Source organism: Accipiter gentilis, chromosome 25, assembly GCF_929443795.1.
Source record: "Accipiter gentilis chromosome 25, bAccGen1.1, whole genome shotgun sequence".
NCBI classification, from domain to species: Eukaryota; Metazoa; Chordata; class Aves; order Accipitriformes; family Accipitridae; genus Astur; species Astur gentilis.
The window spans coordinates 19,939,937-19,962,310 of record NC_064904.1 but is presented as its reverse complement, the minus strand read 5'-3'; the positions used below and the strand labels follow the sequence as shown (position 1 = coordinate 19,962,310).

General features: G+C 46.3%; 1 protein-coding gene across 2 annotated transcripts; it reads right to left on the bottom strand.

Moving 5' to 3' along the window:
- Positions 1-19: 19 nt before the first annotated feature.
- On the bottom strand, positions 20-22,018 carry ERO1A (endoplasmic reticulum oxidoreductase 1 alpha). 2 transcript variants are annotated; one of them, XM_049828444.1, is made up of 16 exons: positions 21,863-22,018; positions 14,787-14,906; positions 13,075-13,158; positions 11,083-11,121; positions 10,533-10,609; positions 10,367-10,440; positions 9,766-9,886; positions 8,975-9,012; positions 7,710-7,721; positions 6,530-6,556; positions 6,267-6,359; positions 4,088-4,334; positions 3,263-3,332; positions 2,815-2,901; positions 2,103-2,236; positions 20-454 (listed from the first exon to the last, which is right to left on the bottom strand). In XM_049828444.1, exons 1-16 carry the CDS (start codon positions 21,971-21,973, stop codon positions 394-396), a joined length of 1,395 nt encoding a protein of 464 aa, XP_049684401.1. In that variant the 5' UTR covers positions 21,974-22,018; the 3' UTR covers positions 20-393. The 2 variants fall into 2 exon arrangements, with proteins under 2 accessions (XP_049684401.1, XP_049684402.1); XM_049828445.1 differs by lacking the exon at positions 6,530-6,556.
- Between the last annotated feature and the right edge of the window lie 356 nt (positions 22,019-22,374).

Below are 22,374 nucleotides of genomic sequence, written 5' to 3'. Positions count from 1 at the left end.
GAATCATGTAGCAGACAAGGAATTTTCCCCAAATTTATTCAGTGGCACGGTTCTTGCCCTACCTCCAGCTTCTGAAGGCGCAAAGATAGGTCTAATCCATCAAAATAGTACAGCAATATTTAAAGAAGTAATTCAGAATGATCTTCCAATATATAAAATAAACTTTACATATAGTCCCCACTTTTATACAAAAAAAGTAGCTTTTTTTTTTCCCCTTGTACAAAATTATTTGTCATCAGCAGGTTACAGACAATCAGCTGGGACAGGAGGTCCAGCAAGTGGTCTTCACGATGTAGTGGTTGGGAGTGTGATGGAACAATGATGTTTGTCCATTTTTAGAGAACCCAGAACAGCCAAGCAGTAAAACTTTAAGTCTCTCTTTCTCCAGTGAATTCACCGCATATTTCGTAAGATGTTCTTGAAGTTTTCCAGTTCTCTAACGCTTGTTGAAATCCTACGCACAAGGAAAGCAAAAGGGAAACGTTAGAGCAACATATGCATCAGATCTTATTTAAAATTTAAGAGAAAGGGACTGCTATCAAGTAAAGCTTCCATGAGCTCTTGGGAAGAGAGAATTTACAATTTACAATGCTAAATTAGGTTCTGGTTACAACCAGGCCCTTCACTAATTTCGCAGACTCTTTTTAAAGCAAACACTGAGAAACACAGTGGAACAGGATGTTATAGAGAGCTCAGCAGTGATCAGACAAACCCATTAACTAGAGGTCAAGAAACAGACCATAATAGTACCGGCTGTGCAGGCAGGTCACGGAGTCTCCTTGCAATATAAGCTTGTTTCTTCTGAAGGGCTTTTTGAATCACCTACCTCATTTTTCTGGCTAAATGCATTTTGCCCCTGGAGCACCAGCATCAGTGAAGATGCCAGATCGGACTCCGAGGACAGGGCCTTGTGAGAGCCTCTTCCGTAAAGGAGAGGTCTGCCCTTCCCAGCCTGAACAAACATCTGTTTTAAGGAAGTTTTGAATAACCCAAATCACTTGTGAACAACAAGCAAAAGACAGAGGTCTGTTTTAAAAGGCTCTTCTAATCCAGGTGGGTGGGACATGAGGTTGGAGTCTGAGAAAAAGCTGCCTGGCCCCAGTCTTTTCACACAGCAGAGGTCTTCCAGGGTAGAGTTTTAGCTGGGCAGCAGAGTGGGGAAGGGAAGGAAGAAAAAGGCTCTCTGCCTGCCAGCCCTCAACTTCCTCTGAAAAAGCCGTTCAGAAGGTCCGTTAAGTCTCCTGCACGCTGCTTCCGAAGGTTGTGTCAACACAGCAGGAGAAGGGCAGAAGGAAGCCCAGCTCCTCTGGTGTAAGGGGAATGCAGCAGCTGTGCTCAGGAGGGGAGTAGGGGAGTGCCACAACATCGCCGGGGAAGAGTATTTTGGGGTTTTCCAGATTTGACTGATGTACATTAGGGTCTCCCCATTGCTGATGATTTACATGCAGAAGGAACAATCAGTCGGTTTGAAGTGAGGCACGACGGGACTCCTGAGCTTCAGAATTGGCAGCAACGTCACCTGAAGAATCCTTTGAAAAACCTGTTTGCCAGAAACTCCAGGTCTGTCAACACCACCAAGTGGTAATGTATAACCAGAGTGTCTTGCAATCTCCTCTCTCTCCCAAAGGCCTCGTTACCCTCCTTTTCTGCCAAAAACTCCTCATCCAGCTCTCCACAAGGGCTGGACTAATGAATTCCCGTTAAATGCAACCATTGCAAACGGATCTGGGGATTAATAGGTAGAAGTGAGAAGCTTGAAGGAGAGCTCTAAAGTGAGCATAGAACAAGAAAAGCAACCTGTGTCTGGGGACAATGTGCTCCAAAGACAGTCACACAGTTTCTTAAAAATCACCAAATTCTTTGTATCTTAATACAAATGCTTCCTTGGATTCCTTACAGAAATGTAGCGTATAAAGAAGTTGTTTTAAGTTGTTCCAACTGTTGCACTCCATATTAACATCATCTGATATTTGAGAGCTTCTTTACGAGACTGTACGATCAGAGCAGGAGTTAATACTAATATTGCTGGTAAGAACCGACTGTTTAAATGGGCCGCAACGCAGCAGCCTGTGTAAAAGTAGAGGAAAAAGTCTCAAACTAACCTTCCAAAAGCATTAAATAAGGCAACAATTTCTTGTCTGGTCAGCTGGAATCCATAGGAAGGGCCACTTTCAGGTATCTTTTCTATCAGGTTTTCAGAAAAGAGGATCTTCAGCGCCGTACCCAAGCCCTGCGTCTGTGCATGACAAACAAGACCATTTAATAGTGGGGAGACATCCAGGGCCTGACTCACAAGTTTAACTTTACTTCCCTCCTTCATCTCTGCAAGGATTTGTGTTGACATCATCTCAACAGAGCAAGACCTGGATTTTACTTAACACAGCTCAGAGAAGGGAGCAGAACAGAGCCAGGATGCTTTATTTATTTAGTGTTAACTGTGATAGCAGAGCTACCCAGCAGAAGCTTCCTGCCTAGGTTTGACCGCATGTAAAATTCAGTGCCCATCTGGCTGAACCCCCAGTTTTATACCACCCTCTGCCTCGCCTGCCAGAGGCTCTGTGCCCCCTCCCCTCTCCCTGGGAGCAGCTGTAGCAGCCTAACCCAGTTTTCAAGTGCAGAGGCAACAGGCAGCTGCTGCCAGGCCCAGCAAGCTGGAATTGGCACACTGCTTCCTGCTGACTGGACTAGGTAACGACTCGAGCAGCCCTGATCTGTATCTAGGAGCTGACTGGTATCCAAGAACCGCATCTGTGTGCCAGAGTCCCATCAGATGAGGTGCTTCCAGACACGTCCCCAGCTGCTGACAAAGCTTACCTGCAACTTCCCCCACAGGCGACACTTGAAGCAGCCAACACAGTCCATTATCTTAGAAATATTCTTAAAGTGTAGCCTAAATTCCTCCTAGGGGAAAAGACATTCAAGTTGATGGTGGTTACACACTGATTAGGACTTCTTCCATGTATTAATCCAAATCCAATAATGTATTAATCCTGGGCTTCAGGCTAAATTCAGTGGGACTGAGTTAGGGAAATGCCTCCTGAAGTGGGGTCCTCAGCAGTGACTCACTGCTCTCCTTAAGACAGACCCTACGGTCTGTAATTACCCACAAGTATCCCATTCAGAAAGCAAAATGAATTGGAAATACCTGACCCAGTACCTTGAGTGTACTGGGGTCCCTTTCAGATCTAGAATCGTCCCAGACATACACCTGAAAATACCCTTTAGGTAGCAAATGCCCCAAAGGGAAGGGCTGGCCAATTACCTTTAGTTTAACAGCTTCCTTTTTATTCCCTGCAAAGAATGAGTTTTCATCGAAATGCAGTGGGAAAGACCTGAAATAGAATGAAAAGAGTTTTATCTCTCCACAGCTTGTTTGTATGGCTGAAGTCCAGATCCACAGAAGTATCTGGTTAGGTGTGTGAATGAAACTGATAGGTGTTAGACATTGGACATCTCTAGATGTATTTTAAGTGCAAGCTGCTTGTTTCTTAGATCTCTTGGAGGCTTTCAATTTTAGCTTGCGTCTCACCTTGGAGACATTTTCAGCAATTGCTCTACAGTTTCTAAGCAATTGTAGTCTGTTTTCTAACAGACTAAGCACTGAAGGCAAAGGAGTGTGACAAGACAAATTCAAACATTGATTACATTAGGAGACACCCATTTCCATCTGGTTCTAGTATCTTTCATTCCTCTTACTCCAAACTCTGTCCAATAGTCCAAACCTCTGTTACTAACATGTTTAGGATTGTTTTTCTAGTCAAAACCACAAAGCCAGGACTGGTGTTCCACAGATGAGTCAAACGGATAGCCAGTTTCAGGGCTGACACATAGGCAGTTATTAAATGCATTCTGCTAAATCAAAAAGGCAGCCTAGACTATTAAACTGTGGGCCTAATTATCCTGGTTTGCAATTTGAATACAGATATCAATGTACTCCCAGCAATACTATGCTACTGCACAAATCACTATCCCACTACAAGAAAGAACCCAGAACCTGCCTTTCTAGGTGCTTTAAGGGAAAGGTTAAGCCCACTCAGAGATGGCAGGGTTGAAAGAGCCATTCTCCCCAGGTACTGAATGTAATTACTTGGCCAGATGGAGAATTTCCAGCAATAGGTTTTTCATTTCCGCATCGTGACTTTTATTCCCTGTGTACAGCTGGAAACCTGGGCGCTCAAAGAACGGCAGCACTTTAGATAGGGCCCGCAGCTCTATCAGGTAGAGAAAATACAGGTTCTTGAGTCTTCTGGGACCTTCCCCTCTGGTGATGACTTCGTCAAATCTCTGCTGGAACTCTGTAACATTAGGGCCCCATTTCTTCTCTGACCACGTATCTGAGAGAGCAAAAAAACCCAAAGACGTGAGGCAGATGGGTATATATCTGGTGCACCTCCTCCCACTGTCCTAAGCTAAATGATGAAATATAAATCTAACCAGGGAGATCCAAGCTTTACGATAGTCACAGCCCTTTCACTAACCACAAATTGTTCGAGAGTCAAGAGAGGCATACTTTTAACCAAAATCAAACCCCAACAAATGCAGAACTCCTGCAGAGCTTTGTCAGTTGGTTTAAAAGATGACCCAGACTTACAAGCAAAAGCTAAAAATGGAGGCTGCCCATTTTTCAACAGAGTTAAATCAGCTAAAGAGTTTCTCATCAAGTGAGCTGATTGTTTCCAAGAGCAGTTCTACGTAAGCTGATGATGGTTCAACATTTGTCTGCAAGTGAAGAGGGCTGGATGGATGTACCAGACAGGCTGTGAAGGTCCCTTCGTTCCTTCACTCCCACCCACAAAAGCCACCGACTTACTGGACAACTCGGAAGAGGTCTCTGCTTTGGTCTGAGCATCTGCACAGGCAGACAGTGCAGACCTCCTGATCGTCTTGCACTGGGAAGCAGCATGGGGGCCAGGGGTTGGGAGGCTTCCTAACAAACAGGGACATCTTAAGAGAATTCATTCTATTGTGGAAATGCAGGAGAACAAAAGTAGCCAAGGATGGGAGGAGATTGGCCTCTATATTCCATTATCAAGCCCACAGGTTTCACAAAGAATATATCTCTTTGCTCATCCTATCGTGTACTCAAGAGTCTATAAAGTATATAATAGGAGATATAATACAGTTGTATCAAGCTGATGTATAAAAATGGAAGAAAAAAAAAGGGAGAAACTTTATCTTCTAAATCACCAATGGATAAGCAGCCCAGCAGGAAAGGACTCCTTCCTCCTTCCCAGCTCTGAGCTGAGGTAGGCTCTACAAGGCGACCAGGGTACCTGCAGATGGAAATCCCTGCATGGACCCAAGCTGAGCCAAGGAACACCTTCTCAGAGCAGAAATCACCTTCTGTAGCCTTTCACCAACAGCAGTTATCCCTTTCTACACAAGCCAAAGACACTTACTTGGCTGCCTGTAGCCAACCTTATTTTCCTAATCCTCTCCGCAGTCCCAACTCATGTCTTGCCTCTGATATGTCTCTTGTTATTCTATCTCCCAACTCTAATGTAGCCTAACTCACATCAAGGCGAGGCCTACGTGGGCCATACAGACTTAAGTGTAATTACTTAGTTAAATCTAAATTACTTATCCAAATTCCAACAGCTATCTCTAAATCTGTACTTGATTTTTGTAAGCTTTAGCAGAATAAAGGTGGTAGGCTTGGTCCACAGGTACCACTCTAAACTACCATGACTAAATCCTTCAGGAAGTCAGTCACAACCTGCATCCCACGCTGCATGAGCAGTGTTGCCACAGCCCTTGGCCACGTGAGACACACAAATCATGTTTTCACATCACCCTAGATTTTCAACCCCAGGGTTAACATTTAAATTCTTCAGATAGCTACTTATGGACAAAGGCACGCAAAGGAAATGGAAATGGCATAGAGAAATGGATCAAGGCTCTTGGGAAAGCCCAGCCAAGCATTTCACAGTCTAGGTGAGATTATTGCTAAACTGACCGTCACAAAGACAGGCTGTCCTCAACATGCAGTTAGAAACCCACTCCAAAATAACCTTGGAGGAAGAATAGAAGGAATACGTGCTGGAAGTCTTGGTGCAGAGCACAGTCCAGCCATTTTCAGACCTGAAGGCATGTGGTAACTGCATTCCTAATTCTGTTACACAACCTGTGTGCTGAGGGAGGGAAGAGAAGAGCACAGAAGTAGGCCTGAACCCTGGTGGAATGGGCTCCAGCTAGCATTTAGTGGAGCCACAGAAGTGTCAATTTAGGACTGATGCAGGAGAGCTGAGGCAGGAAGTAGCATTTACCTTGTAAAAGGTACCTGGCGCTCAAATGGATGTTGATGCTTGCGTGGAGACCAGAAATGAGTTTGTAGAAAGCTCGTTTCTCTACACAGACACCTGAAAAGAAATGGGTACTTCAAGATACTGAAAGCATAGGTTGAATTTTCCTCTCCTGGCTGTCAGACAGAAATCTAATCCCACCTGAGCTGGGCCAGAAACTCCCACCCATTCCCTGCCCATTTTTCATTCATCCCAGGAAGAGCAACCAAGTTTAGAAAAAGGATTACCTTTCAGCCACTTGTAAAATGTATGCCCTGGAAACAAAAGGAAAACAAGCACATCAGTTTGAGATGCCTTCCAGCAGCAAGAGGGCTTTAACACACCGTGTCATGTTTTAGGCCACTTCTTTGGCCACACCTTTCAGAACACAACAGGATGATACACAAATGAGACAGGGCAGTACACTCCCCTCTGCGGCACGGGAGGGCAGCAACCACAGAGGGGAGGGTACTGCCCAAGCCAGATGACCTGAAACCACCTGAGGCCAGCCCCCAGAGGACCTCTGCTCACTCCAGTTTGCAGAAGCAGGGAAAGGAGTGTTAGAAGACCATGAAAATAGTTTTTCTCCCCACCCTTCTGACTAATGCTTCTACAGCACAGCGTGGCAGCAGCTAAACATAGCACGTGGTCTTTCCCACCTATCTCAGCAAGGGCTGGATGAAGGTGCAGAAGCGCTGCAGAACGGCACAGCATAAGGGGAAACAAGGACCACAGATCACTTTTCTCTTCTGGCCAGGATGGCGAGACAGACATTTTTATTAAAAATAAAACAAAACAGTGCAACCAAGCGTGTACAATCACACAAGCCAAGTGTTTCACACTACCCTCTACTACATGCTTGAAAGTAATCTGGAGAACATAAACATGGATTTGGAGCTAATTTGGAGACAAAGACATGCCATATACACAGGCCCAGGGCTGCAGAGGGTGAAGAGCTCCAGGGCACAGCCCTTCCCAGATGGAAGCCCTGCAGGGCCTAAGGGAGTTGGGCACCCAGCTCCTACCAGCTGTCAGAGGCTGTTGGGACTACCTATGAGTTTTCTCAAAGCTCCAGCCTGAGAGCTTCTTTCTCAGCAATAACAAGCGCTGAAAAAACACAACACAAGTCCTGTTCCTGAAGGCTTACAGCACTTCAGTAGCTACCTTCAAATGGGACTTGTACTCTTAAAAGACTGCTGGTGCTTTTTAAGACCTCCACACAAGGACAGGCTGGCCTCAGGCACAGGGAGCTCAGAGGGATCTCTCCACAGGGTCCTGAACACAGCAGAATTTCAAGACAACCTCTGATTTGCCTGCATAATGATTTTTCTAACCAGGTGCACTACCTAATGGTACAGCTTGTGACAGTGTGATAAAGACACCACAGTTGTTTCTGTTATCAGTAAAAACAAACAGAGTGCCACTCACCTCCATCGTCTCCTGATGAAAAAAAGCACGAGCAGTGGAGGGAGAGAAAAGAGAAGATAAAAATTACACATGACCAAAATTAAACTCCAAAGCACAAGCATTAAGATCACTCTGTTAATCTGCTCTGACAAGAGAATGAGCCTCTCCAGGGACGTTTAGAAATCTTCTGAACATAGAAAATATCATCTCTAACTGCAGCAGTGAACATACCAAATGAGCAATGCTCCTGAATAACCTGACCAACGCAGGAGGGATCAGTATTTGCGAAGGAAGTAAAACCACCACACAATTGAAGCAGAAACCAGAAAACAAGGGACACAAATGTCTGCCTCTGACAGAGATCTCCTGTATGACCTCTGACAAGATACTCAAAGACATCATCCCTGCTCCCTGCAGTTTCTTAGTTGCCTGCAACAACTCTTGCAGGTACCAGGTCAGATTCTCTATTTTCATGTCCTCCTGCTTCCTCATCTGCAAAACAGCAGTCCTTCCCTCTCCCCTCAACATACCTGTGCTATTTCATTCTGATCTTGGCCTAAACAACAGAAGTGGTCAAGGGAAGGACTGATATTTTAAAGGCCATTGTACATTTCTTTCACCAGTGCTGCTCCTGAAGTGCCACTCCTTTGCACAAGGCTCAAGGGAGCGTGGTAAGCACCTGCACAGTTTAGGGAAAAATCAAGATATCACCCCAGAGGGTACTGCTGGAGCGGTGTTCTGGTCAAACGAATGGGGAGTGAGGTTAATGACATTCTAGATGTCTGGGCAGGATGGAGCCTCAGGAGATATGGGGTCTCTTAGCAGCCTTGGGCAAGAAGACTGTTCACTTCCAAAACCCTTCCCTACTTTCATTTACACTGTCTAGCCTTAGCCTCTAGGGCAGAGTTTCTCTTACTGGATGGTTTCCTCAGAGGAACCCAGCCAGATTCTTATTTCAGTCCGTCACAGATGGTTTGGCATTGCCGAGTACAGAAACCAGGGACCCAGGAAGAGCAGATTGTTGTAGCTCTTGATCAAGTGTAGAATTTTATGGTTAATGCAAGGGTACCTGGAAGTGTGGCATTCTAGCACCCATCCCAGAGAAAGGAAGTCTGATCCTCCACTCCTGGAAGAAATGTGAGCTTTGGAGGGACTGGGAGCAGGACTGAACCCTGAGCTCTTCCTGGGTCCATTCTCATTCAGTAGAAGTAGCTCAGAGAGCATTTACTGTTCCTGGAGCTAGGATCAGTACGCTACTAAACCACTTAGTGAGATAAATGACTCACCTCTACCAGATGTCAAAGGTCTTTTTACATTCTGAGGCCTAAGAGGAAAAAAAAATAAAAAAACCTTTAAATATGGCAGATATCTAAGTCACTGTCTCCTGGCTGTGCAGAAACACAGCACAGCAGAAGTAGTTACTTCTCTGCAGTCAAATAGCCTAAGCAGTTCTTAGTTCTCCTTCTGTGCTTCAGCTTTGCTCAGACAGGAAAGGGGTAGAGCAAAATGTTGCTTCCTCCCCTTCTTTCTTTAGAACAAACAGCTAGGAAAACTCAAGTGTCTAGAGAGGTGCTAGTGGACATTATCCCACGGCTGTGGTGCTACATGATACACTAGTATGAATGGGGAGGAAATCACTAGAGAGACCACAGCAGGCAAGACTGTAGACCAATGCCCACTAGTACTGTGCATCAGCCCCAGGGGTATTCCCAGCAGACTTCAAACTGGCACACAGACTGGGGAGAGAGCTCACCTCACCTGTGCGATGGCCAGGGAGGACTGTGCGCCCAGGACCACATCACACAAGAGATGCGCACCCCCTGCCAGGCTGCTGTCTCACCACACTGCAGGGCTTGCATCGGGAGCCTGCACCAGGGCAAGCCATTGTCCAAAGAACAGCCAAGGGGGGCTCACGGCGCAGCCACATGGCTTGTCCCCTCCTCTGACAGCACACACTGCACAAGCATTGCAGCAAAGACAGGAGGATGGGGATTAATGGAACAGTTAAAGTACATGCAGCCCCTCTGCAAAAATCAGCGCCTGCAGGCTTGTGGAACCTGTCTCCCAAAGCACCTACTTGAAGCAGTTTTCTTCGTAAATACTGTTCCAAATTTTCCAGGCATCAGGTCCTTTGTAGCCAGTATAGCGTTCAGGATTCAAGAGTAAATCCACGTACTCCGCATCAGGAGAATAGATGTCTGTGAAGCAGAGTGCTGGGTCAGTGACAAAAAATTCTGAAGGAAAATGACATCTTCCAAGGCTGATCCAGCCACCCCTTTGCATACTGAACAGTCTTGCCAGGAGAGACCAGCTCATCCCTCTCCAGAGACAGGTGCATAATACTTGGTATGCATCAACCCACTGCAGCGGGGCAAAGCTCTCTGGCCTTCAGAGCTATCAGAGCACAAGGCCGCTGATGGCAAAGCAAACTCTGAGCATGCTCCATCCAAGGTGCTAACTTACTAAACACAGCAAGACCCTGACCAGTGGGGTCAGAAATACTTGGTCAGAAATATTTGCATTGTATTATTTTCAAAATACTGAAGGCGGGAGTGGGGGAGAGAAGAAATGCTGTATATGCTCCAGGCTTGCTGAAGTATTACACATTGGCCTGAAAGTTCTGCAGGGGTGCTTAAGAACCCATTACAAGACTTGTCAGATGTAATAGGTCCCTATACCATCAGCTTCGCAGAAGCTGTCTGAAGAGTCATCGTGTCGTGTCCACTGGAGCACTGCCTGCTGGGTTTCCTTGCTGCAAAGAAGGTGGAAAAAAGACTATCAGAAAGAGCACTGATACTAGGTTTCCCTCAAGACAAGTAAGGATTGTGGAAAAAGAAGTCAAACCTCAAAGAGCCATCAACAGCTCCAAGTCTCTTAGCTTCTTCACACTCTTCAGCAAGGTTATTGGCTTCTTCCGAATACTGGGTTGAAAAGCAAAAGAGTGGGGGGAGAGGAGGATTAAAAAGCAGTTTTTCTGCTGTTAGAATTCTGTCTTTAATGCACTAACCAGTTTAAGCATCAGAAACACTTTTATGATTCATTCCACCCTGTATTTCCACAGGATGTCTGCAGATATTCAGAGGCTTATGCAATTGTGATGACTGTTGCAGGGACTCACAGCAGCCTCTGGCGCTGCCATAGGAGCATTTTGTGCCTGACAATACCTGCTCTTGGAGAAGTCTGCTAAACTGCTCTATGTTAGTGGAGGGGAATACCTGACTTCAGGACAGCCACCTCAAAGGTCTATAGCATGCCAAACACTCAAAGAGGGTAAAAATTTAGCCATAAAGTGCATCCCAACAAATACTGCCCATCTGATTAAGGCAGCTTTTATCAGCTGCAGTGACACAAAACTGGTCCTATAAGCTGCGTCATTTTATGCAGACACACCTACCTTGTAACTTCCAGATCTGATTCCATCAGGGACTTCGTCCTGAAAGACAAAATTGAGCATGTGCTACATGTGGGGCTGATGAGGCCTTTCAGCCTAATCTTTGAGAAAGATTAGGAAGGTTACCACAGTTTCTAGAAGTTAGAAGGTAATCAAAGCACTCGGCTCAGCTTACAACACATCCGATTTCTGGCTCCTCCACGGACTAAGGTTAAGCAATATTCTTGGTGTTTTATTTTGATTTTTCACAAGACTCCTCTTCTCAAAAGGTCAGCAGCCTTCCACAAGTACTACATCAGGTTATGTTTTGCTTACCCAAGTGTGAGGTTAGGGAAGCCAATATAAACTTCAGAGGAGCCGGAGTTGCCTCTGGTCAGCTGATGTCTGGCATCCTGTCTTCTGGTGATGCTGGTGCTCCTGGCAGGAGCCCAGGCGCCTCCTCAGATAATGCATCTACCAGCCCCTGATATACATCATTCAAAAACTTCCCTTTTACCACTCCATCATGTAATGTCAGGCTTGCCAGCCCCACACAACCCAAGCAGTACGCACAAGACAATCAGGCCCTAAATGCTCTTCAACTTCCATTTCCTCCATCAGTAGGAAGGCAATAAAACCACTTCTACGCTGCAGGAGCAAATACTATGATGGCAAGCAGCACAGGAAGAGAAAAATTAATCAATGAATAAGACTTATTTTTGTTGCTTTCAGTATGAAATGGACCCAAATCAAATTAATTAAAACCAGCAGTGACACAGTCAGTTCTTAAAATAAGAACTACTAGCTAATACTAACATAATTGTAACATTACTCTGTCACATTGGTCATAATCATTACCAAACCAACCTTCTTAAGGAAGAAAAGTATTTAAACAAAATTTAGGGTTATTCTGAGAAAAAAACAAACCACCATCATTCTGTTTTGGGTCCATAATAGGTGCTTTTTAAAGACTAGGGAAGCAAAGGACACTTATTTGAGAGGTAGAGTAGTTGCTGAGAAGATGAATGAATTTAACATATGTATCAGAATTTACATAACAAATGATGCCCCCACACACGTACCAGCTTGTTTCAAGGTGTCATATCAGCTTAGCTTTTTTTTTTCAGCCACCAGCTACACTACATCAGGTTACCACAGAGTTACCAGGTGAGGGGGACAGACACCTGCTTCACTGCAGCACACTTTAAAAATCATACGTGAAAATAAACCAGTGAGTAGGAAAAATGCAGGTCAGGAGGCCTCTCTCATTAAGAGCACTCATCGCACCATCGGCATGGCATACCCCTGCATACCATTAGCATACACACTGACTGCTCTAGAGATCCAGGAATGAGAGTGTAAGATGGTCTGTTGCTGGCTGCCAACCACAAAGCCAGGCTGGCTGGCATTTTCACCACCTCTGTCAACCCAGCAACTAAGTTCTGGTTCACTCCCTTTTCATCCCCTTCTTTTCAGGCAGACACCTGCAGTCAAGATGTTTTCTCAGCAAACAAAACCCTTTTGTCCAGGATACAGGGACAAGAGTGTTTGCTTTTGTACTGGGAAACAGAGGGCTCTGAAAGAGCCATTTCATGTAAAGAGAGAGGCCTGGAAAGGGCCTGGTCAAATTCGTCAGCCAAAACTGCAAATCACAGTGCAGCTCACAGGCCAACAGGGTGCATATCCTAGCATTTAACACGAGGTACTTCTTGTAACTACAGTGGATTTGTCCCCAAACCATCCCACTAGTACCAAAAAATAAAAGATGGACCAGGACAAGTTTTTGGCCATTCACAGAGGGCTGGCTGTTAAAAACCTAGTCTTTAAACTCGCAGAATTTAGCATTTTGGCCTTTCACATGGATACCAGTATTACTGCACCTAAGAAAGCTCCATCAGAGCTGCAGTTTTGCTATAGCTACGATAACGAGAAGAGCAAGTCATTGACCTGCTTCTTTCTCTTGGTCTGCAAAAGCCAAAGAGAGAAAAGAGGTAAAAGAATGGATTTGGTACTCACAGATGGGCAGGGCTTTACAGCACAGTCTCTTATTCCACAGTGACTGTTGTCATTCCAAAAAGGACAAGGTTTCTTTAGGTTTACCTACAAATAATATATTATTCTATTACACATTTCCTCCATGCAACCAAGCCAAAGTTCCACACCACAGTTTACCAACACGCATCTTCAGCGCCTTAGTGCAAGACTTCAGATAACAAAACATAGTGCAAGGTTGAGTGCAGTGAGAGTGGAAACAGATGGTGTTATTTATCTTAAAGTTGATCATACTCATTCACTTGTCTTGCATATGAGATGTGTGTGCCCATGCAACCTGGCCAGGACTGCTTGTGGTAACACAGAAGACAGGACACAGACAACCAATTCCTAATCATGTCCTGAGGCTCCTGTTGAGCAACGACAAACTGGGTTTTGGCCACGTGGTTTGTACTCTTTAGGAGCCAACAGTTACTATGGGGCAATCTTTGGCCTTGGAATATTGCTCGCTTCATTCTCCACAAATCTTAGGGGAAGTTTGCTCCCCATTAATTTTCTTTGTTTTGGGCATCTTAGGACTACAGCCTGCCTCCCCATTGCAGGAGTAGGAAGATGATGCACTGGAGCCTTGCTGCCATCCTCCTGTGGCCAGAGCACAGGTGGTCTGCTGTCAAGTCATCTGTGTTCTGGACTTGTTGATGTGCAAGCCTCCTGGGTTCAACAGGAACAAATAATTCCTTGGTGTTTCCAGAATGATTGCTATCGCTCATGTCCTGGTTATGAGTACAGGTTATCCTTTTAATCCTTGCTCTGCTGTTTCTTCTGATGCTTTCACACACAGACATTTCCATTCATGCTTCATTCAGATCAATCTTATTATTTCTGTAACAAATCCCAACACTGGAATGGGAAAGGACACTAACTTCTTTAACAAATCCTAGTCTTTCTTTTCTGTGACTTGGTATCAAGTATCATTCTTTGAAAACAATTAACATTTAACAAGATTTTGTGGATTTGGTAGGGAGGGGGAGCAGGGAAAAGCAGCTCTACCCCTGTGACTTTATATATGGGCCCATTCTAGTTTGCAGTGCAGTGAAGTCAGGGACTTTTTAAACTGTTCTTACAGAAGAGTAAATACTTGCTTTGTCTGCAGAAACAACCAGGCAAAGAGACAGTTCAGTATCTGTATGCAGCAGGTAAAATAATGCCCCATAACCAAAGCACACCCAAATAAACCCCACATTTAGTGATATACATGCAGTCTCACTGAATGGGAGCAGAATCCATCTGACAACAATGGCCTGCCAGTAACACCATCAATTCACCTGATTATTTGGTAACTAAACCAGGCTTTCTGTGTTGATGGGGAGACACTATAAATACTCTCATTATGCAACGTGGATCTCTGGTCATCAAGACTTGAGCCACAGCTCAACGAAAGAAGTCACTTCATTGGTCTACTGCTTAAGTTCTTAAGAGGGAAAAATGCATAAGAAAATATCTTTTAAACTGTGCAACTTATAAGCATGTTGTACCACATTAAGATTCCCCTGATAATAGAAGAGTCCCACTTACTGACTGCATTCTTAAAAGATCAGGATTAAAATATAGGTGGCTGATTTTAAAAAGACCAGCAATAACTTCAAGAGAGATTGAGGAGAGAGAGAAAAAAAAAAAGCAGAAAAAAAAAGCAGCAGCACACAAAATAAATACAGTTCTTGAATGAGAAAAATCACCTTGTAGTATCTAAAATAGTCACTTTGCAGAAGTTCATTCAGTCTAGGAAAAAGCTTGTAGTTGTTGAAGGCATCAATGGTTTCTACATCACAAGTGCAGTCATCTAAATGACCAGTAACCTGTTGGATAAAAAAACCCAAACAACAAACAAACAGTTATGAACAACTTAGCCGGTACTTTTTAACACTGCAGACAATAAAGCAATTCACTTTCCTTTTACCAGTGAGTCAACTAGTTAAGTTTAACCAGAATTAAACAACATTAAACCAGACTCTGCCGAATTGGCAGAAAACTTCTTTTGACGCATCCTTTAGGATTTGTCCTGTACTTGTTGCTTGGGGACAGGCACTTTTATTTGGGAACGCTTTTCCTCTAACATACATTGATCTATTAGAATTCACTGATGTCAGAGTAATAGGCATCAGGCAGACACTTCCATCTCTTCAAAAAAGCAGACACGACAGACACATTCAACTAGACTGTGTCACACACAGACACAAAAAACACACAGCCCTGGTCCACACATCAGACACAGTTATACAGATCACAGATGTTTCTGTCAGGGCCAAATCCAGCAAGACACTGGAATCAGCTGCTGTAGCAGCTGTGAGCCATACGCGCTGCCAGCTCAGGTTCCCATTTGAGACTAGCCTCAGTATGTCACTCCTGTAGAATGGCGCACAGGTGAGAGCTGGTGTTTGCGTAAAGGACCAGTTAGACAACAATAATGCCACCAAAGATTACAGCTCTCAAAGAAAGTCCTTGCTGTTAATCAACTGCACTGCAGCCATTTGATCAGAACCACAGCAACTGCAACAGTCTCTCTCCTTGCCTCAGAGAGCCATTTGGCAAGAAAACATTTGTTCTAAATCTGATGTAGAAAGCCAACACTTCTTGCATCATCCTGAACAACTCAACAAGCTGTGTGCAAGTCCCGAAGAAAAAAAATATAATAAAAAAATGTAGCACAAATTCAGCTATGGCTTTCTGACATGTAGATTACTGTCTGGATGACAAAGTCCCACAACACAGAAGTAGTTTTGCTTCCCCCACGCCCCCTGATGAGTACTTGGGGAAATCACCCTGGCCAAAATCAAGTATTACTGCTCATTCACTCTCAACAGCACGCCAGGGATTTTTCCTGGATGTTGATGTAGCAATACAACACATGGCAAGCTGCCATTCTCCAGTATCAGATAAATTCAGGGGCTTAAGATCAGGCAGTTGTTTTAAATCAATGTTGTTAATTTATGAAGCAAAGAATGGGATGTTTGCTACCGTTCATGATATAAGAAACCCTCTTGCCACTTCTGTCCCAGAAAGCCTACAAAATCCTCGTAGCAGACAACATCCTCGATGTTTCTACATCGTAGAAACGATGTACCCCACACTACACCATTCTAGGAGGTTATGTCCAATCTCTGCCTTCTCTCTGTGCACGAGAAAGCTGGAAACAGAGACAAGCAGAGTAAGCCTGGAAACACTGGCACGGGCAGCAACTGCAGAGTGTGACAGAGCGCACTGCCGAGTGATGGCATAAAAGCTCCCCGGGGAGGCCAGGAGCAAACAGGCAGATGGGGGATCCACAACACCTAAGAAGGTGCTGAATTATATTTAAGGGGTTCCCCCTTTTCTTACATTTAAAACACTCAACCAGCCTAAGGGCTGCTGAACACTGTGGGACAGCAAACAGGAGCAGGTATCACCCCTCTTGCAGGAAAGGCAGCAGATGACTGAAGTCACAGGCATCTTGGTAGTCAGACCCAGGAAATGAGCATTAAAATCCTGCAAGCCTCAAGAAAAAGCCTCCCTGAATCAAAAAAAAGGTGCTACTCCAGCCTTCGCAATTAGGGCAAAATATATTATGCGCAGAGAGAGAAGAGCGCCACGTGAGAAACATGAGCCACCTGCCTTGACGCATTTCCGGAGAGCCCTCAGATAATTCAGCAAGAGCTACACATCAACTTAAACCATTATAATTAATACTCTGGAAATGAAGCTCCCTGCCCTCCTTCCAAGAAGGAAGGCAGAAACAGAGCACTTGCCCTCAGAGCACACAGTCACATGAAATGGGGAGGTGGGGGAAAAAATGGCTTGGATTAAGCATTGAGCACCTTAAAGGCAAGTGCCAATTTCTTCCTGCCACGCTGGACCAAGGGGGAAAGAATCCAGGCTCTAGACCCAGACTGCTCTATAGCAGGAATTAGTATTTTGCAAAGAGCTTTTTTCAACAGAGCTTTGATATTTTGGACTCAGCCACACTGACCTAAGGGGGAGTGAAGGGAAATCTATCAGAGCGTGCCAGAATGCCCTGCTCCACTTGAGCAAATTGTTTCTGTTAAGGCACCATGATTTGGAGGCTCACTTCTATTTCTAGTGTTCACATTGAAGCCCACCACCTCACACGTGTACCGTATTCTGTCAGGCATTTTGCATGGTAATGAAGATTAACAGCATAACAATTAAGCTTTCCACTAGCCTGAATCACCCCTATAAAAAAAAGCCACAATTTGCTAATCCAGTTACCCAATGTAAAGCTGTTTCAAAATTAAAAAACAAAACAACAAACAACCAACCAACAAACCACAACAAAAAAAAACAAACAACCACATTTTTTATTTCCTGGAAACTTGGCATCCATTGGGACAGGCAGCTTATTGATTGGGTCTAAAAGTGGCCTACAAAAAGATTTGTGGATAACCTTCAGCTGCTCTCTGTATCCATGCTAGACAAACATGTCACTCCAAGGGAATGACATCCCTGTAAGAGGTAACATCGGAGCACCCAGCCAGCCCTCAACCGAAACAGGACACGCCATTTGTGCCAGGCCTGTCTTCACTATGTCTAGCGACCAATTCAAGTCGGAGCCAACCTGGCAAAACATCATCCTGAAAATAATCCAGGGTGAAGCGCTGCAGATGCTCCCACAGTATTCAGGAGTCGGTGTGGGTCATGCTTTGGAGATCTCAGAATATCTGCTGCTCGGTTTAGAAGAACACTGGTGAGAAGGTCAGCCACAATGCCACCAAGAATATGCCCATGGAGGCAGCACACGCAAAGGGGAAGCGCTGGGGAAAACTCAAACTCCGCTCAAGTCAGAGGGAAAACTCCTTCTTCCTCCAAGGATTTCAGTCAGACTGTGCAAAAATGGGCAATATCCCTAGCCGGCACATGGCCAATGAGGTATCGCTGGCCTGCTTACCTTCCTGCTCTGCCTCCTAAGCCAGCAGGCTGCTGGGAAAGAAAGCTCAGCCAGGCCTGGTGATGCCACCTGTATGCGGCCAACCTACCAAAGTTCATAGGCAAAGGAGTACGGAAGGCAGCATCAAGAGCCAAGCCTCCTCAGAGACCAAGATCCCAGCACCAGTGATGCTACCACCAAACAGCACTGACCCGCTTTAAGACACAGGGAAGTGGGCATTATCAGACCACTTGGCAGGGCATGGTTTTCATCCCAAAAGTTCCCTCTTGCTCTGTGACCACGTGCCACCCCAGAGCCTCTTTCTTTCAGCCCTCTATGCAGCCAGACACTCACTTGTTTTGGACTTCAATTCTTGCTGACAGAGCAGTTGAGCTACAGCATGTCTCAAGCATGCCCTGCAATGGGTGGTGCCTTAGAACAATCCCCCCCTCCCCACCTCCCTAAAATATTTATCTACATCTTCAGCCTATAATGATTAGAACAGTTGTTTAAGATGAAACAAAAATTGATGCAGTCCCAAACATGTGCCATGTGCTTACTGGCACCTGTGAATCACTGCGCTGAGCGGCAGCGATGGGTTTCACTCCACCCAGCAGGGGTGTGAGAGCCTGGCATGAGACCGAAGGGCAGGGCTGGGTTTGCCCACTGGGAAGAGATGCAACGGAGCCGCTGGGACAGACGTGACACAAGTGGCTCCAGCTGCTGAGTAAGCATCAAGGAAGGCGTTCGGCTGGCCCTCTGCAATAGCCGCTCTCAATCCCTTAACATTGATGTACCCGCCTTATGTGTGTAACGCAGGTTGAAACACTGCCACACGTGGACTCTGCACAGTCCTTGGGTTTGGCCTTTGCTTCATCTTCCTTTACCTCCATCCCAGGCTCCTGTCAGTCTGCTCTCCCCTGCACTGCCGGTCTGTCTCTCCCTACCTCTTTCTGCTTCCCTCAGCGTCACAGAAATGTCCCCTGGGCCGTGGATTTAGGGCTTTCTTCTCTTGCTATGGGCTCTGTCCCAGACCCATACACCACCATCTACTGCACAGCTGGGCAGGAAAGAAGGCAAACTCCTTTCAGCATCTCCCACTTGTAGCTACAGCAGGGCACAGGGAAGGGAACACTACAGTGGTTGAGGAGTTGCTTTTAGCCTGTACCAACTTCACTGGCAGCTGCCTGCTCTTCCAGAGAAGCCACACCAGTCCCAGGCTGATGGCAAGCCGATGCTTTCCCTGCTACCCCACCAGAAGCTTCCTTGCAGTTGTCCTGCACAAGCAATTTGTGGCTCTGCCTACCTGTGGCACTCATTCCAGCTAGGTCTCTCTTTTATCCTTGCAAGCACTTGGAACAAGTAGCTAGCAGCCAGGTGAGGACAGTCATGCCCAGCACCTTGCCCTGGAAGCAGTATATACTGGCCCAGGTGCCTCCTCCCACATCTTTTCTGCCCCAGAAAACAAGGACCAGGGGTTCCGAAGCTCACGCAGAAGCAAACCTCACATGGGAGCCTCACGATGGGGTTAAACCGCAGAGGCTGAAGTGCTGTCAGATGGCACCTCCAACCATCTGCTAGCAAAGAAGGATCTGCAGCTGCTCTGCACTTGGAAGCTACCTCTCGAGCCACCCTACAGAGATTGGGAACCATCCTAGGTATGAATTCCTCCCTGGGAGGCTGTTGGGTGAACACCAATTCAACAAGAACGTTAAGAGCGGCTTGAAAGTCTGTTCAGGTAACAACAAGGTAACTCTCAGTGCCTGGACTCACCCCTAATGACAGCATACTGGCCACAGAAATGCCCCTGAAGGAAACCAGCCCTCTGCCAGACCGGAAACCCAGTCAAAATCGCAAGCTGCTGAACACCTGCAGCACATCCTTAATGCAGCTACATCAGTCTGTAAACAGCAAATGAGCAGTAATTACTAGGAATATGGAGAATTGATTCATGGCTGACTAAAGCATTAATGCAAACAGGAATATCTGGGTGGGGGACGAGCTGTTTGTAAAGTTCAAGGGAAATCTGATATTGAAATGTTATTCAGCACTAATGAGACAGATTGGAAAGCAGAAACAGTATGTGAAATTTAAGCGGTTTTAGTAACAGACGGATGTTTCTAAGAAAAGTTTCAGTACTGGTTAGCAACCTCTCTAAGTAAATGAGGAGCTAAAGTAACAGTCAAAAAAAGCAGGTGAGACATTGCTCTTAGTCGTACAGACAGACAAGAGCACAATGCCCATTCCAGAATTATGGCCCACTTAAGTCAGCATTTGAAGTATTGCTAGAGCAAGCGCTCTCAAAAGTGGCCCTTGTCAACTGTCCCAACACAGGCTGACGGACAAGTCAAAGCTCTTCCATTCACCCTACATCAAGGTTTCTTAACCTGACAAGCTCATGAGACAGCAAGAGATGGTTCACAGGAAGAAACCAAAAGCTATACCCAGACCTTCAAGTATATAAACAAAGGGAGATAAAACATACCATTTAAGCTTGCCCTATATTTTATTTGGTCGTAAATAAAAACCACCAGACCAGTTTGGTGCAAGATGATCAGCAGATTGTTTTTTATGAAAAGACAAAGCAGCCCTCAGGTGGTTTTTTTTAAAGGTTAAGTGGTTACTAAGAGTGAGAAACGCTGTCCTACATAACACACTTTCCCAAAGGCAATAAAGTCTGGAAAAATCTTGAACCTGAACACTTGTACTGAAAAATAAACCAAAGCATACACTACTCCATAAACAAGAAGTGCATTGCAACAAACCAATAGCATACAAAGTACAATGCCAGTTCCTTCTACCCAAGGAAAAAAGCCTGCAAGCCATTACTATGCCAGAATGCCAGTTCATTTAGTGGTTAGGACTTTTTATCCCATACCACACTCCTGACTCAGACTTCAATCCTTAGGAGACAAACTTCACTGCTAAGCAGGAAGCGTACAAGCAAAAACCCCATAGAGATATAGACTCAAAATGCATGCTTTTCAATTCTGTATCAGTCCAGCTTGTATTTACCATTTCCACATTAAAATCAACTGTCAAGAGCCACCCAGAAGGCAAAGCCAAGTGCACAATGGCATTTGTTTTCTCTCTCCAATCTCAATTTGACTCCCATTTAAGCACTAGCATTTTAATACAGTAAGAGTAGGCTTTTCAACAGCTTTTTTAAAAGGCAACAAAAATAAAGCACTAAATACACTGTACCATCTTCACTCCTTAATCTTGCAAAAGTGCTTGCGCACAGTTAAGTTAAAAGGAAGCTGTGTAGCAACCATTCCCCTAAATCTAGCTGCTTGACTATACCCAGTTCTCTCATTACTGCACATCAACGGAAGTTGCACTGAGCACGCAGGGCCAGACGGCAAGACACCTGGCACATCAACAAGGGGAATTAACCCTGGAAGAGCTCTAACGAGCAGGGGCAGCCCAGCTCACCCCGGGCATGGCAGGGTAGGGTAGCAGGTGCCTGCTGCAGCCACACTCTCTCCTGGACAGCAGAGTTGGGAGGAACAGCCAGGCAGACCTGCAGGAGAGGGGATGAGGCAGCTCCCAGACATTATAGTAACACACATACCTGAAACAGCCGACGAAAGGCACCTGGGTGGTTAGGGAAGACCTGCTCCCCTAGCTGAAACACTCATCTTCCCTGCTAGGGGTAGGGAGAGAGGCAAGGAAGAGGGCATGGTGCTGCTCAGCAGGCAGATGTCACCCTCCGAGTCCCTTTGCTCTAGGCAGGCTTTCCCATCCTCAGAGAGGAGTCGAGGCGCTGAGACACCTGCACCCAGCGGTGCTCACGGAAAGGGTCGGCACCCCCCCCCCCACGCCCGCCCCCAGGGCACGGACCCCGCCGCCGCCCGCCCCGTCCCGTCCCGTCCCCCATGGGCCACAGCCCACCTGGCAGAAGCAGCGTCTCTCCGCCGCGCCGGGCGGCCCGCAGGGCACCACCGGCAGGAGCAGAACGGCGAGTCCCAGCGCCCTCAGCAGCAACCCGCTACCCGCCGCCATCTCACCGAGCCGGCGCCACCGCCGCCGCCTCCGCCGCCTGAAGAAGCCGCCCCGCGCACCGCCCCTCGCCGGGGGCGCGGCCGCCGCCGGCTACGCGCCGCACCGCACGCAGCCCCGGCCCGGCCCGGCGGGCTGCCCCGTTGCGGAAGGTCGTCCGGGTCCTCGCCGGCGGTGACCCGGGCGAAGCTGCTGCCCGCCCGATTTCCCGGCCGCGGTGACTCACCGGTGCCGGGACATCCCCGGAGCCGCTGCCGCCGTTTTTTTCCTCACAGAGCCGCGGCCTTTTTGTCCTGGCTCTGCCTGCGCAAGGGTTCTCCCGTACCCACCGGCCGCGGCCGCTGCTTAATCCCTAAACCGCTGCCAGTCAGCGCTGACGACAAATCCTTGCTAATTCAGTTAAC